This window comes from Sinohyriopsis cumingii, chromosome 2 (genome assembly GCF_028554795.1).
Source record: "Sinohyriopsis cumingii isolate HCF-2022 chromosome 2, ASM2855479v2, whole genome shotgun sequence".
NCBI classification, from domain to species: domain Eukaryota; kingdom Metazoa; phylum Mollusca; class Bivalvia; order Unionida; family Unionidae; genus Sinohyriopsis; species Sinohyriopsis cumingii.
The window spans coordinates 46,847,314-46,865,437 of NC_142962.1; the positions used below are offsets into that span (position 1 = coordinate 46,847,314).

Here is an 18,124-nt window from a genome sequence, read left to right on the forward strand (position 1 = left end):
TCAAAAAACAGAGAGACTAAACAAGGAGAAAGAAGAAGTCAATGAACTTTTAATTAAAGTGTTCTGTTGTGAATTGTGAATTGGATTGTAACTATGGAGAAAAGAATACATTAATGATATAAGGTAAGTGTCTTTGAGTTTTGATGTTAAAATAAGAAGCTACACTCACGCACTCATACACAGACACGTACTATAAGGGTAAAATGGGTGGGGTTTATTTTTTGAGTTATTGGCAAATTGAAATTGTATTTCTTTTGGAGAAATGTGGGTGGCCCTGAAAAGGGCCTTTTTTCTTTATGGTGTAGGAGTGAGTTTAACCAATCAACTTTAACTACCTTAAGCCTTTGCCACGGCCAAGGCCTACTTCTGATGATTGGGTTGAAATCACTAAGGGTGGTACGATAGGCTTAGTCACAGGGTTGGCGTGTTTAGCTCGGGAAGGTCGTATTCTCTTCGGTCGTGATAAAGAAGTCTGATACATTTGTTTCAGACTTCTTAACTCCGCTAAAATGTCCAACAGTACCGTAGCCGTTTGATTTTCACCCTCTTGTTTCTTTGCTGATACTTCTTCTTGCTGTTGTTGCTGTTGTTTTTTTCTTACCTCTTCTTGTTGCTGTTGCTGTTGCTGTAGGAGAAAAGCTTATTCCGCTTTCTTTTGTCGTTGCATAAATTTCTCCAATTCTTCTTTCTGTCTCTGTCTAAAATTCTCCACTTGCGGTAATGAAGAAGGTAACGAAGGTTCCGGAACAAATTCTTGCGAGGTAAGAAAATCCACAAAATCCCAATGTACCTCTTCTGAAAGTAAGTCCGGGTTCCCTTGGGCAGTCTCCCCTGCTGGTGCACCCCAATGGATCGTTTTCTGAGTTTCCGTCATGTTGAGTCACTGTCGCATAGATTGACTGCACACAAGCGCTAACGAATCTATATAGACCACGTGACGTCACAGACTGCTCTCTTCGGATTGGATGCGAGCTGACTGAATTTTGTAACGCGTGTTCGGATTGGTGAATGAATTCAATCCGTTTCAATCCTTCCAGTTCACTGCATTGATTCACCTATTCTCGTCGCTTCAAGATGTGGACCACAGTTGAGTCATCCACCCTTGTGTCTTCCATGATGTTTAGGACGGACATGCTCATGTATGTCAGGTCCAAGTGGACTGTTGTTGATAGGACAGATACTAGTGAATGGATGAGGAGAGTTTACATAGAAAGACAAGGATGTCTCAAGAGGGTACTTGTGTATGGACCGGCAGTTAGAAGGAGTTTAAGAAGAAGAAGAAGAAGATGTGACAGATGCCATCTATGTTAATATTAATAGTAACATAAACCCAAAGGCCCTTTTCAGGGCCAGCCATATTTCTCGAAAAGAGATAGCCTTTCAATTGCCTACCCCTTTTTTAAAAAAATTTTTTAAAAAAATCCCATGTTCAATTTCCCGTGACGCTATAAAGTCCCACCCTGTTTAAATTCCTTTGACGCTAAACCGTCCCACGATTTTTCTCCATGTTAATTTCCCTTGACGCTAATTTGACCCACGATTTTTCTCCATGTTAAATTTCCCTTGACGCTAATCTGTCCCAGGGGTGTTTTTAATGCTAATTCCCATTGACGCTAATCTATCCCCATTCACTACTGCCCTATTTCTCCGAACTTGTAACAAGATCTCCCCTTCGTTCCGTTTTTCCCTGCAGATTTTGCCTTCAAATCCTTGTGTAACATCTTGAGTTACGCAATTTCTCTCTAAAGTTCCTGGATATCACTTAGTCCTGCATCAGGCATTGTCACGTGTCCTGTATATATTCCCAAATCCTTTCGCTGAAATTCGGCTGTATTAAAGGCGTCGAGTTCTACTCCAATCAGAATTGCTTCATCAAGGGTTTTAGGGCATGCCTGTTATATTCTTAACGTAAGTTCGCTGTCACGTAAAGAATCGATAAACTGCTCCTTCGACAGAGTTTCCAGTAATTCTTCTGGTGCCTTGGGATATGCCTGGGAAGCTAGTCGGCTTATCGCCTGTCCCAATTCTGGGAGTGTTTCATGTTCCCTTTTTAAAACAGCTATTTAGTTGTACTTTGTAAATTTCCTTCTTTTTTTGTGTGGCGCGAACTTTCTTTCTAGTGAATCCATGAGCCTGTCATAATCTGGAGTTCAGATACCAGTAGCTGTTGGGCCTGACCCCTGAGACTCACTGCTAGAGAAAGCCTTTTCTCTTCTCGAGTCCATTTGTTTATCCTTGCACAGGTACTAAAATGCGCTAGAAAGTCCATCAGTGGTGTGGTACCGTCGAACGGTTGTGGCGTTACAAGTGGTAGTTTCAGTTTATTTTGTTCCCAAAATTCTAATCTTCTTTGGGGAGCTTGATTTTTTTCCCGGAGTCTGGAAGGTGTCATTCAGTTCCAAGAGTCCTGCGTGTACTTTCTTCTATTTCACGTTCCAGTTGCCGAATTTCATGATTATTTTTTTGTGCATCCATCATTGACGAGACTGTCTGTGATTGCGCGATATTCATTTATACAAAAGATTTTCAAGGGTTTGCAGCTACTTTACGGAAATATAATCCCACCGCTGCCACCAAATTGAGTAGCATGCAACCAGGTCTAGATCCTACCATGGACTTTCTTATACTGACCTAACGTCTAGATTTTCTCAGATTTTTCTATCCTCCCTATAACTTTTCCTGACAGTGGCATGTTACGATGTTTTCCAAGCTCACAAGGTCATTAACCTTATATGCCTATAACAATATCATTCCCTAAAGAACACGCACCAGCCAGCCCCTGTCCATACCAGATCAGTTCTTCATTTCACATTTCACGGCGCCATTAGACAAACACTGACTAATGTGATCTCTTAACAGGCTAGCTTGCAAAGATACCTTGTTACATAAATACTAATTTCGAAATATATATCATTCTAAAAACATTTATTTTCCGTTAGTTTAGAAAACGCAATTTGAAACAACATTACAATAAAACATGAGTTTTTGCAGTGTGACTAATTTATAGAACGGATACGTTTCTGCATGTATAGATTGGGTTAATATAATTCGGGGAGCTTACTCGCTAAGCAGCATCTCAGCAGAAGGATTTGAGTTTTTTCCCTTATGAACAACTATCACCTGGAAGTGTCAACCAATCAATGCAGAGCTAATAAGCAAGTGCGACACTCATAAATGGCGGCATGTTTGATTACGAACATGTCACAACACATTAAATATTAAGTTTAAACTGGTTGCAGAAGGCATAATGCTTTCACAACACCCTCTGATTAAAAACTGACCAGCATAAACTTAAGAAATTAATGGAAACTAATGAAAGAAAATATAATCTAATTTGTAATTTGGCAATAAAGTCGAGTACTTTCTTTTTGCAGATTGTAATGTTCTGTCAGTGACATAAAGGGAATTAGCATAGACAAATATTGAATTGTTAATGACATTTTATTTTGAATACTTTTTGTTAAAAAATGTGTTCTCAGTGTATTTTTATATAAGTTCACTAGTCAACACCGAAAGCAATGTTGGAGATGACTGAAATTGCCTCCAAAATAATTCATGCCTGGACTTGTTTTCCTTAATAGTTGAACTTAACGATTTTCTGCGGACTTGCTTGGAGTCGGCAAAATGTCGTCCATTACAGATATAAGTTTGTGATTTGTTTCTCTGGTCATGCATTCCATCACATGAGGTTTAAAATCGAAGGAATTTCTGAACATGGAGGAGTAGTGCTTCTAAACGCTGAGGGTTGCACGTGCTGCTCAAATAAAGAAAGCGAATTTAGTGTGGTCGTAGTTTTGGTATGTACATGTCATCAACATTTTTGATTGATCCTCAGCTTGTCAAATCTTGACATTTTGTATTGCTGAAGATTATGTAGTGTCTTAACTTTAATCACAAACTTTTATTCATTAGAACACTTAATAGAAAGAAAAAAAAAATTTCCTTTTACAGATTTTAATATTTGTAAAATAGCATTGGTTGAAGACAAGTATGCATATTGGCATTAATATGGAAATGTCACTTTGTGTACGAAATAACCAGAAGCAGGATCTGGCTACCTGAACATTTCTTAAAAAAAATTATCTGAATGTGCAAAAACTGAGGATTATATTTTAATGTACTGCCATTATTTCTTTGTATTCAGAAACTTTCCTCCCTTTTAAAATGTACCCTTAAAATATTAATTTTTACAATAGACCATACACAAAATGCATGCACATATTTGATGCTTTATCCATTTTAATATAAACAAATTTTTGTTTTCATCTTCCTATCAGTCTAAAAAGTATATATATAAACATTCGTGCAGTAATAACAAGAGTTTCTTGTGTGGCAGGGTGTACAAAAATCCATTGCCCAGGAAGATAGGGCAACTTAAATTAAAGCTGGCCATCCAAATGACTCAGCCTTACAACCAGCTTTTGCTAGAAATTGTTTATTCTAAATGTTGCCTATAAATCAAAATTTTAAAATATGGTCCCTTTGCATGAAATGATGGGTGAAAAATATAATCTTTTTTCATACCATGCAAGAATTACAACTGTACTTCATTTTGAATAATTGAGTATTGGAATTAACTTATTTTAAAGAGTTTTAGTCTGACAACCAGATTGGTTTATGCCAGGCAACCAAATTTTTAGTATGGCTTCATGTTGGACCACTATGGTTTTTAAAATTATTCTACCTCTGAAATGAAACTCACAGTAATCGGTTCGGGTCCAAAATGTATTTGGGTTTTGAACCCATTTTGAATTGCTGAGTAAATTTTTAAGGAAATCTTGGATCAGAAAACTGACTTTTAAAAGGGGTTTGGTTTAATGAGTGGTTTCACAGAGTATAGGTCAATGGTTTTTATGGTATATAGTAATGGGCTAATAACAGTTTTCGAACTTAGGCTTGAAGTTCTCTATTATCTGTGAATTGGTGGCCTCCTTGTCAGTGCTAGTATGTTCCATTTCCTGTTGTTTTGGAGGTGAGGCAAGAAGAATGGATGCTTACTTGCTTTTATTTGAACAACAGTTTAGATACATGTTTGGCAGGATCTTGCCAAGAAATGGGAGCTAAGTGCCTTTCCCAATGAAACACTGAAGCAGCTGACCTGGGCCAGTCTTGTTGGGCCAGTCTTGTTGGGTATTGAACCCATGGCCACTGGATTACAAATCTGACTAAGCTACCACGGCTCATGGGGAGAAAGAATATTGGTATACATTGGGGTCTTACTGCATAATTTCTATTTCTAGTCAAGTTGTAGCTTATGAGGCTTCATATAAGAACTGTATTAGTATGTAATATAGATAGTTTAAAGCATTCTTCATAATTTTGAAATAGTATTTTCAGACAAATCCTATGGTGTTTGTGAACAAATGTAAGTGAAATTGATCAGTAACAAGTTGTAATTGATTCATCTTAATTGTTAGGTATAATTTAAAATATTAATACAATATAAATTGGCCATATTTAACCTTTTTTTGAAAACTGTATTTGTGAAAATATTGTCCATATCCCAATAAAGCTGTAATGTTTACACATACAAATGATTCAGTATAGGTTATTGGCTGTAAAGTTTACAAAATGTGTAAAATGCAGGTTGCTGTCATTGATATCAGAATTCCGGTGTGTGTGTGTGTGTGTGTTTGTATATATATATATATATATTTCTCAGTTGTTTTCTGAAGCAATTTATCACATGAAAATGATGGCAAGACATAGCGAATGAACCGGTGATGATTTGTGCAAGGTAAATTATCATGTCCATTGCCAGTTATCTACATTTAGCCGTTATCTGAGAGCCTATATAGGAACAAGAAGGGAATTAGGTTGGCTTTCTATTAAACAGCATCATTTCAGTTATTGTATACCATGTATACATTTAGAGATTTTTGTTGGCATTGCATCTTTAATATAAAATGATAATATGCAACATAGTAGTCATACAGTTGAAGGATCCACGGTAATTCAATGGTTAGGATATCTAACTTGTAACCAAATAGGTCATGTCATCTTACCATTGGGTCAGCCATAGTGTTGTCCCTGGGCATGGCACTTGACTGAAGTTGCCTTAGTACTGAATAGCCTGTTTGTGATGGTGTGCCATAAAATACCAAATCAAGCCAAACCAAACGAAAGAAAAATACATTACTTGACACAGACATGATGAATTTAGTTCAGTGTTACATAAAGCATCTGTTCCCTCATAATAATGCTGTCAATGTGACATGGGAGCGATGGAGTATACACCTTATAGTGAGACCATCTTGTAATGAAGTACATGATACATACATTTTTACTAGAACTTAATAAAATGTGATCCATGACCATACATGCCTTACAACATGAACTGTGTTAATTACAATGAAAGGTCTTATAGTGAGGGTGTTTTTGCCATTGAGTTTTTGACCATTTGGTGATGAAGTACATGATACAGGAATTTGTGATCATAATGCTGTCAATGGGAGTCATAGATTATACTGCCTTACATGAGATTGCCTTATAAAGAAGTACGTGATACAGGACTCAGTGATCATAATGCTGTCAATGGGAGTCATAGATTATACTGCCTTACAGTGAGATTGCCTTATAAAGAAGTGCATGATACAGTACTCCGTGATCATAATGCTGTCAGTGGGAGTCATAGATTATACTGCCTTACATGAGATTGCTTTATAAAGAAATACATGATACAGGACTCTGTGATCATAATGCTGTCAATGGGAGCCAGAGATTATACTGCCTTACATGAGATTGCCTTATAAAGAAGTACATGATACAGGACTCTGTGATCATAATGCTGTCAATGGGAGCCAGATATTATACTGCCTTACATGAGATTGCCTTATAAAGAAGTACATGATACAGGACTCAGTGATCATAGTGCTATCAGTGGGAGTCAGAGATTATACTGCCTCACATGAGATTGCCTTATAAAGAAGTACATGATACAGGACTCTGTGATCATAATGCTGTCAATGGGAGCCAGATATTATACTGCCTTACATGAGATTGCCTTATAAAGAAGTACATGATACAGGACTCAGTGATCATAGTGCTGTCAGTGGGAGTCAGAGATTATACTGCCTCACATGAGATTGCCTTATAAAGAAGTACATGATACAGGACTCTGTGATCATAATGCTGCCAATGGGAGCCAGATATTATACTGCCTTACATGAGATTGCCTTATAAAGAAGTACATGATACAGGACTCAGTGATCATAGTGCTATCAGTGGGAGTCAGAGATTATACTGCCTCACATGAGATTGCCTTATAAAGAAGTACATGATACAGGACTCTGTGATCATAATGCTGTCAATGGGAGCCAGATATTATACTGCCTTACATGAGATTGCCTTATAAAGAAGTACATGATACAGGACTCAGTGATCATAGTGCTATCAGTGGGAGTCAGAGATTATACTGCCTCACATGAGATTGCCTTATAAAGAAGTACATGATACAGGACTCTATGATCATAATGCTGTCAGTGGGAGCCAGATATTATACTGCCTTACATGAGATTGCCTTATAAAGAAGTACATGATACAGGACTCAGTGATCATAGTGCTATCAGTGGGAGTCAGAGATTATACTGCCTCACATGAGATTGCCTTATAAAGAAGTACATGATACAGGACTCTGTGATCATAATGCTGTCAATGGGAGCCAGATATTATACTGCCTTACATGAGATTGCCTTATAAAGAAGTACATGATACAGGACTCAGTGATCATAGTGCTATCAGTGGGAGTCAGAGATTATACTGCCTCACATGAGATTGCCTTATAAAGAAGTACATGATACAGGACTCTGTGATCATAATGCTGTCAATGGGAGCCAGAGATTATACTGCCTTACATGAGATTGCCTTATAAAGAAGTACATGATGCACACAATTTTACTAGTACTTAATGAAATAGAATCCATGACCATACTGACCTTATCACAGAAACCATGGACTGGGATCAGTGACCATTCTGTCCTTACCACAGAAACCATGGACTGGGATCAGTGACCATTCTGTCCTTACCACAGAAACCATGGACTGGGATCAGTGACCATTCTGTCCTTACCACAGAAACCATGGACTGGGATCAGTGACCATTCTGTCCTTACCACAGAAACCATGGACTGGGATCAGTGACCATTCTGTCCTTACCACAGAAACCATGTAATAATAAAGGGTCTTATAATGTGGGGATGCTGTATCTTTGGGTGTAAATATATCTGATTTATTGAAATATCATAGACAATTTTGTCATGGTTAAACATGTATTAATCTGCATTATAATCCCAAGAGAAAACTACTACAGTGGAACCTGTCTTGAAAGACCACCCCTTCTGCCAAAACATAATGGTCTCTCATGACAGGTGGTCTCTCATAACAGGTTATAACACTATATAATCTCTAAATCTGTACATGGAGAACCTGGTCTCTCAAGACAGGTGGTCTCTCATAGCAGTGGTCTCTCAAGACAGGTTTTGCTGTATATTCAATTTTCAGCACTCATCACACAGCAATTTAATCCTGTTTTTTTTGTAGATTGTGTCAGTCCTCCATGTGTGCTCTACTGTGAGACAGAGCTGGAACAAGAATGGATCAAAAGATTCACAGGCTGAATGAAAACCTCCAGGTGAGTAGTGAAGTAGTCAGAAGTGTATTTTATAAGACTGGTACCCTGAACCATCATGTTAATGTTAGTTGTACCAAGATTCATGTGGCTTCTGTTCACGGACATTTAGCCCTGAATTCTGCACCTTATCTTTGCTTACATAAACAAAACCAAAAATAGAAGGTGTTTCTTTGCATCAAGTCAGTGTTTTGATATTATTCTGCTAGGTTATGGATCAGAAAAGCCTCCAGTGGTCTAAGCTGTTTGTGTTATCAGCTGGATCTCCCTGATGATGGTAGTCATGGTACCATATCATGTGTCTTGTCAGCCATATCTCCTTGACAATAATAATCATGGTACCAATATATGTGTTTTATCAGCTATATCTTCCTGAATCTCTTGATCAATGATTCAGTTATTCAGGATACGAAGTGATTTGTCAGCCATATCTTCTTGACACATAGAGTCTTGGTCCCAAGCTATGTGTTTTGTCAGCTATATCTTCTTGAATCTCTACACAGTGATTCAGTTACTCATGGTTTTTGTGTTTTGTGTGCCATAGCTCCCTGATGTCAATAATCATGATCCCAAGCTATGTGTTTTATTAGCTAAATCTACCTGAATCTCTGGTCAGTGATTTAGTTATTCATTGTACCCAGTGTTTTGTCAGCCATTTCTCCCTGATGCAAGTACCAAACTATTGTTTTTACATAAATGTCACCTCGATGCATATAGTCAGGGAACCAAGCAATGTGTTTTATTGTCTGTATCTTCTTGATGCATATAGTCAGGGTACCAAGCTTTGTGTTCTTTCAGCCTTATCTCTCTGATGCATATAGTCAGGTACCAAACTATGTGTTCTGATAGCCTTATCACTCTGATGCAGATAGTCAGGGTACCAAACTATGTCCTGTCAACCTTATCTCTCTGATGCATATAGTCAGGGTACCAAACTATGGCGTTCTGTCAGCCTTATCTCTCTGATGCATACAGTCAGGGTACAAAACTATGTGTTCTGTCAGCCTTATCTCTCTGATGAATATAGTCAGGGTACCAAACTATGTGTTCTGTCAGCCTTATCTCTCTGATGCATATAGTCAGGGTACCAAACTGTGTGTTCTGTCAGCCTTGTCTCTCTGATTGTCTAGAATATGATGCAGATATTCAGGCTACCAAAGTATATTTTTTTCTCAATGCATCTCCCTCAAATATGTAAGGGACACACACATTATAAAATGTATAAGAAAATGTAAATATATACCAGTGTTCCTGCACACTTTTTAAAGCACTTTTTATAACAAAGGGCACTTTTTGCAATGAAAATATGATGTCCCATGAAATTAAGAATTTAATCGTTTTAAAAGCAGAAACAAACAAAGCACACTCATAAGTTTACATATTATTAAGTAAACATAAAAACAAGTGGAATGAATAGAAAACATTGCAGATTTAAGAAGGTGTTATTGTGAATCTGAGAGAGGCAAGGGGGAGGGCTTTTGGAAGATAGAGGGAGGGGATTAGAGGGATGCTGTGGACAGAGATGAGGGAACTGAAGGTAGAAAGAGAGGTGATGCCCTTCTATTTCAGTGTAGCTGAATCACCACCATATACATGTACACAACATACTTAGGTTTTGCAATGAAAACAAATTCTGCCATGTTCTGAGTAGACATTTATTCACCTATATCCAAAATAAATGGAGACACTTTAACCCAAATAATATCTGACGTGTAAAGCTCTTGAGTGATTATGAAGCCATATTACTAGCTAAAAGTGATGAAAGTGTCACCTTGTGTATTGGTACTAAACACATGTACATTCTCTAAATTTGGATTACCAAACAGTCTAGATACACTAAAATCAGCATCAGTATAGTTGATATATGAATGCATAGTTCATACTAAGGGTCACTTCAGGTGAAATAATTGCTCTTGAGTCTGCCAATTTGCCTAACATGCCCCCCCCCCAAATTCCTTGTCTTGACATGACACATCTTCCCCACATTTTTTCATAACATTGCATTTTAACAATCAAAAGTAATTCCAAGAAGACTGCTCTGGTGGCCTAAGTGGTTCTTTGGATGCGGGAGGTTGCGGGTTTAAACACCGGCCAAATCATACCAAAGACTTATAAAAAATTGCACTTACAGCTGCCTTGCTACATGCTCAGCATTAAGGGTTAGTGTTAGGACTGGTTTGCCTTGTGTCAGGATAATGTGACTGGGTGGGACATAATGCTACTATATACACTATAAAAGCTTTCTTAAATCAAATATAGCAAAGATTTAATATTTTTATTAAATTGTATTAGTATTTCATAGTATTTTGATTGTCTGATTAAAATATGCAGTAACAGACATTGAATGTGGCTGTTTTGAACTTTATATATTTTTAACTTTCTACACATGCTTCTCCTGGGTTTTTTGGTGGGGGGTGGTGTTGTTGCCAGTTTTGCTCAGTTTTGGCTGGAGAGAGAGATTCTTTCACCCAAATATTGAAGTCCAGCATGGACCCTTTTGCTTGCTATTTACGATAATGAGCAATGTTGATCCAGTTGGGTTTCTGCCACATGAGAAGGTGTTCAGTCTGTAATTAAAGCACATAAACGTCACTTGGTATTAATGTTTGTGCATTACAATGTTGATTTAATGTGTAGTTATCCATTTAGTTACTTCAATGATTAAATCAGTCCCTAAACAACCTGCATTTTTATGCTATCACTGCTTTGCCGATACTGGTCTAAAAGTAAGCCCATACTTCTATCCTGAATTCGTTGTAGCACAACAACACAAAAACTAAAAACAAAAACTCAGGGCCATGAAATTTACACACTGTATAAGCAGATAATCTGTTTAGATTTTCAAGTCATTACAGCAAATTTTCAGTTTATGTGTTTAATATACATTTTGAACTTTATTCACTTTAATTTTTTGTGACATAAACCTTCTTAGCAAAATTTAGCAAAGACCACATTAAAAATACAAATAAAATACTTGTTATTCATATTGGGATCATATTTCGATAACCTAGTTAGATTTTTATATTACTGCGGCAGTTTATCGATTTTTTTAGATTTTTTTTTACAAATCATCAATTAATTTCATAAATTCATGTAAGATCCTCATTGTACATTTACTGGGTTCATAAGGCAAATTTGTACATGCAACTAATTTTTACCTATGGGGACAGGAACCAGTTTTTATGTACAAATTTAATACCACAATCAGCGACATAGTATAAAAAATCATAAAAAATCAGATACACAAGTGAGGTCAAAAAGGTCCATATTTTTTTATACCTATATTAAAACAAAGCATAAGAATAGCATTCACTTGACCAGAGAAGCCAATGGCAGTTCATAGCAGAAGTTTATGCACCCCAATCCCTATTTTATACATGCATTTTTCACATCCAAAGGCCATTTTTGACAGCATGTGGTGCTCACAGTGCAAACGCAAGTTCTTTCCCTGGATGAAAATTTTGAAAAACATTGTCTACTAAATAGTCTGATGCAATTCAGAATAGTTGTCATCCAAGCCGTTTTTGAGATACTCTACTTGCCTTGAACCCACATGTCTACTGCTATGGGAGGCTAGCTCTTCTTCCTAGCCGACTATTGGTATTTCACTATCAACATACTGCAGAACAACTATGGAAGGTGTACATGCCTGACATCAGTTTCAAGAACAACACAAGCCCAAAACACCTAGTTCACAAATATATCCATATCTATAAATAGTAAACAATAATAGCTGAAAAAGTCACACCATAGCCTTAAGTTAAGAAATTTGCCAGGGGCCATTTTACGAAACTGGACCCTGCCACCTTAAGAATTTGGCTGAAAATGGTTTATATCAAAAGTTGTGTACATATCACATATTTAGACATTATCTAGTACAATGGTATGAAGGAAAACTTTTTGTGCACAAAACTATAAATGGTATTATGGTTTAATAAAAAGTTACTACTTTGTGGCAAAAAGCACTGCATTATTTACATTGTGAATTATGACTGACTGCATTTCTTGAAAAATTTCAAATTGTTTGCAACCTACAATGCTTTTGGTCTTTGTTTACCACCATAGCATCAGTACAAAATCAAAATTCCTTTACAATGTTTCATGAATGTCAAGAAGAGATCTGGAAGTTATACATTTTAGGAGGGAATGACAGAAATGCTATGTTAGTTGCCAATGACAGAAGTGAAAAGTTGCTATAAACTCTTCTAGCAAACTTAAAGAAATCACACATTTAAGTAAATCATGTGCTTTAGAAGTACTTTTAGACTGAGTAAAAGAAGCAGTTCCTAACGTTTCATTATCATGCTGGAGATGCTAATAGCAGCATCAGTGCTGTATCAGTGTGTGTTGTGAGTGGGGGGTAATTGCAACACAAGTCTGGCTAGTCTGGAGAAGTCGAAGTTTAATCAATTAACATTAGACAATGCTGGAATATTGATATACTGATGTGTGGGACCCTAAAACTTACAAAGTGACATATCAAATAAGTTCATAGATACATAGCCAATGAAACTGACCATATATATATACAAATTACTCAATACAATTTAACAGAGAAATTTCTTCTCAGACACCAATTTACTTACAACTGACTTTAATGTTTCTGGAGTTTACAAAATCATAGTAAATAATAAGATAAGGTATAGAACAAATATTTACAGTGGAAAATTCAGTTCAAGGTAAAAAGCATTTCACCAGCTTGGCTTTTGACAAGCACGTACCATAAAACAACTGCAGAAGCTAAATCTGCCTGTCAAAGTCACTCTCTCGTGCACTTAGACCAGAATGAGTATCTGGATGAGATTGAAGCTATTCTTTCTTTCAGCAAAGACTAACCGATTAATCCTAATCTCTTACCATGCAAACTGAGACCTGCAAAAAGAAAAGAAACAAGTGATATTGATATACTTTTAACGTTCAGTGAAAACATAAGACTTTCAGAGGATAAAGTGTATGTGTATTGTCAAATGCATGAAACTGCCATTTAATTTTAAGCTTTTCCCCCTTTGTTAACTGAACCTGAAATTTCAAGATATATGCATAACACTGAAACATTTCCTATTATCACCCATTTGTGAGATATGAATCTCTTAATGTCAACTTCAGAGTGGGGTCATGAAGGTAGAAACTATGTCAGTGTGCTAAAACTTTCATTCTTCTCACCAAAATATAGGAAGCAATATGCCATATACATCATTATTTCTAAGACCGTTCCACTGGTGACACTCAATATTCACAAAAGTATGTTTATGTATGATTTCTCTGAATTCTATCTGCTCCTGTGGAGTAAAACTACTTTTAAGAATACATGTTGACATGCTATGCAATTGTTTATGTGTCTGTATTGAAATGTGAATATTATTAATAAAAAATAGGGGTGCAAACCTTGAAAGCTACATAAAGTGCAAGACAATACATTATAGTTACCATTTTGTTCCCATATTTAGTAAGTTAAGTCCAAAATATGCTACTTTGTCATGATGTAAACAGATCTCACATTGAGGTACAAAACACAGTTACCTCCCTTTCTAAAGAGCATTACATACAACACTAAGCGATATATGGAAAAGGGAAGAAAATATAATGAAGCTAATGCATACAAATTATTTAAATATGCACAAAGAAACAGAAAAGCATAATAGATGTGGCTGACTGCACCATAAAAAATTATCAATTTTCCTTAATTTAAGGGGGCAGGAACCAGTTTTTATGTACAAATTTAATACTGCAATCAGTGACATAGTATAAAAAAAATCATAAAAAATCAAATACACAAGTGAAGTCAAAAAGGTCTATATTTTTTTATACCTATGTTAAAACAAAGCATAAGAATAGTATTCACTTGACCAGAGAAGTCAATGGCAGTTCATAGCAGAAGAAGTTTATGCACCCCAATCCCTATTTTATACATGCATTTTTCACATCCAAAGGCCATTTTTGACAGCATGTGGTACTCACAGTGCAAACGCAAGTTCTTTCCCTGGATGAAAATTTTGAAAAACATTGTCTACTAAATAGTCTGATGCAATTCAGAATAGTTGTCATCCAAGCCGTTTTTGAGATACTCTACTTGTCTTGAACCCACATGTCTACTGCTATGGGAGGCTAGCTCTTCTTCCTAGCCGACTATTGGTATTTCACTATCAACATGCTGCAGAGCAACTATGGAAGGTGTACATGCCTGACATCAATTTCAAGAACAACACGAGCCCGAAACACCTAGTTCACAAATATATCCATATCTATAAATAGTAAACAATAATAGCTGAAAAAGTCACACCATAGCCTTAAGTTAAGAAATTTGCCAGGGGCCAATTTATGAAACTGGATCCTGCCACCTCAGGCCCCATGGACTTCCCAATGAACTAAGCCCTTGGATCATAACTTTGAAAGTACTTATAATAACCATGTGAAGTGAGAAGACATATTGATACATGCATCTATCACTGACCCTGGGGTTCCACCACACACCCTGCCAATAATGCCTCCAGGTCATAACTTGAAAACTTTTGAGACATCCCCAAATATTGTTTTTATTGGGCAGGAAAAGACAAATTTATACAGGCAGTTGACATTAGCCCAGTGATCCATCTTTACCTTCCAAAAGGTCTAAGCTCCAGGAACATAGCTTAGAAACTATTGCAGTCAAATGGGGGACATGGATATATGTTTTCCACACACATAATTCTAGTTTTAAATAAATTTGTTTAAATGAATTACAGCATAATCACTAGCTATTTCCCAGCACCTCCAAATATACAAATCATATGTTTAAAAATTTTCATTTGAAACAAACTCCATGAGATAGCTCATGTTCTATATGTATTCCATACAATACAGTGTAGTAATAAAATGTTCAGTCTAATACAGTGTAGAATTTTATTTGTACAGTGTTCTTTCCATGTTAGTTAAGGGCATTTTTAGTGTGTTTTTATCAGTCCTCACTGTACAGCATGTTTGCAGCAATCCTTTTTTTTTTAATGATGAACTTAAATATGATTCATTAGCCCTGCCTTGTTTGGGTAGATTATTGTTGTTGAAGTATGTTCACAAAATAAGTAAAACATGTCCATTCAGTACATGTCAATATTTTTATAGTGTTTGGGTCTTGAATTCAAGAATCATCACAGTTTTAGTGCAAACAAGTGAAGTTGGTTTTAAATTGTTGTGTTGTACTTAAATCAATAATTTGCTGAGGATTGGATAGCACTCCCTGCTATAATTTATCTGACTTGTGTTTATACTACTCCTGCGTGAATTTAAAGCATCAGACAAATGTATTTTATAATTCATTATTCCAGTCATATTGAGGTAATAGTTTAATGGAAACACTTCAAATCAAATTAACAGAATTAAACTATTGTGTCATTGTGTGCAGAATCCTAAAATAGTCTGTCTGTTTGCATTTCTCTTTAATAACATAGCTTAGCAACCTTTTTGTCAGTCACTACATTTAGTACCATTTGGTAGGTAAGTATACTTATTATTTAAATATGAGCATATGCCTGTTATAAGTTGGGACCAATTATAGTTTATTCTTATAACTAAACATTATATATATATATATATATATATATATATATATATATATATATATATATATATATATATATATATATATATATATATATATGTGTGTGTGTGTGTGTGTGTGTGTGTCCAGTAGAAAGGATTGTTGTTACAGATTTTTACGAACTTTTGACAGTTACTGTAGTTTTTGTTTCTATCAGCATAGTGATTGATTTTCAACACAATTTATTTTAACAGACTTAATGCTAGATATTATTCTGACAGGTTATAATGCATCTGAAAGAGTTAAATGTCAATATCTTGTTTTTTTGCTTGAGAACAAAATATCTTAATTAAGTGGTCTTTTTTGCTTATCTCAAGCTACTGTAAGCCATTCAATCTTCAAGAAGGGAGTGAAGGAAGTTTGGTTTTCTGAATAGACTAAATTAATTTCATTCAGTTTGTTGTTGACAATGTATACTGTATATACTCACTTATAAGTCAAGTCCAACTGCAGCTTCATAGACCCAGATCTGCAGTCACATAATGCAATGCCAAATCAGGTCTATGTTGTTTGCACTTGGTTTTCACTTATAAGCATGTATAACAGTAGATACATAACTATGCATTTGTTTATATTGTTATATGCTTGGTATAATACCATGTAGGTCTCATTTCCACATAATTACAGCCATGATGGTATTCATAAACTTATCAGCAATCATTAATTGACTAGTGTAATTTGAAATGGCATGACTGGTGTTGCTTCATTCAGCTATTAACACCTGTGAAAGAGGAACACATTATCATAATTACTGCTTACAAGATCCCAATTATAGTTTAGTGTCATGCATAGCATCGATTATTTTTTTTAAATTGTGGACTTATCACCATGAATAGAAAAAAAATTAAAACTGATTTGTGTTTTGTACAAATCTGTTTTGGTCATGGAAAGATTATGAATTAATTTTTTGGCCAGATACTTTCTAAATGTTAATTTCCTATTAACATAAGTTCCCACTGATAAGCTGTTGATGTCAAGGACCATGCATTGTGAAATTTTACATTCTGTACCTCTGGTTAATTCTCCTTAGTATGATTTATTTAGCACCTCAAAGAGCTAAATATGAGTTTATTAGAACTTTGTATGCTGATAATGGAAAATAAATAGTTTAATCTTAATGTCAGATTGATTCATTAATTGGTTGGTGTTTAAAGGTAAATCAACACAGTGCCTAATTGTTGAAGAAAATAATGATGTAGTTTCAGACATTTGAAAAAAGAATTTGGATGTCTTCCAAAAGTCAATCTTTTGTAGACAGTGGAGACAAAAATGTGGAATATTGCCATAAATAGTAATTTTTTAGGTTATGAAATTTACAAAAGATGTTTTTAAACCAGATTATTTTTTCATGATTAGTTAAACAGTTGGTCCATATTATAAAAAGTCATATTGTGTTGTGTCAAATAATACAGCTGTAAAGTTGTTTGAAGGCTTTGTTGTCAGTGATGGTTTCTATTGGTATTTCCTCAACAATCAATCAGACTACTTTGGTCTGCATAGAAAGAAAGATTATTACCCAAGATTATGTCAGGTCCTTGGTTACTGGTCCATATAAAGCAAGTCTATTCCCCTTTTAGTGTATCACATATTTATGTTTATATATTCTGTTAGTGGTTCACAAAGAGCATGTGTAGTCCTCTGTTAGTGGTTCACATAGAGCATGTCTAGTCTTCTGTTAGTGGTTCGCATAGTGCATGTCTAGTCCTCTGTTAGTGGTTCACATAGAGCATGTCTAGTCTTCTGTTAGTGGTTCACATAGAGCATGTCTAGTCTTCTATTAGTGGTTCACATATAGAGCATGTCTAGTCTTCTATTAGTGGTTCAGATATAGAGCATGTCTAGTCTTCTATTAGTGGTTCACATAGCATGTCTAGTCTTCTGTTAGTGGTTCACATAGGGCATGTCTAGTCTTCTATTAGTGGTTC

General features: G+C 35.8%; 1 protein-coding gene across 3 annotated transcripts in view; it reads left to right on the forward strand.

The window, feature by feature from the left end:
* Positions 1-3,597: 3,597 nt before the first annotated feature.
* LOC149804769 (centrosomal protein 128-like) overlaps positions 3,598-18,124 on the forward strand; it is a 198,288-nt gene continuing 183,761 nt past the window's right edge. For all 3 annotated transcript variants that reach the window (XM_089944256.1, XM_089944273.1, XM_089944264.1), the window contains exons 1-2: positions 3,598-3,797; positions 8,539-8,629. In XM_089944256.1, the coding sequence (XP_089800382.1) occupies positions 8,591-8,629 (39 nt within the window). In that variant the 5' untranslated portion in view covers positions 3,598-3,797; positions 8,539-8,590. The remainder of the gene's footprint in view (positions 3,798-8,538; positions 8,630-18,124) is intronic.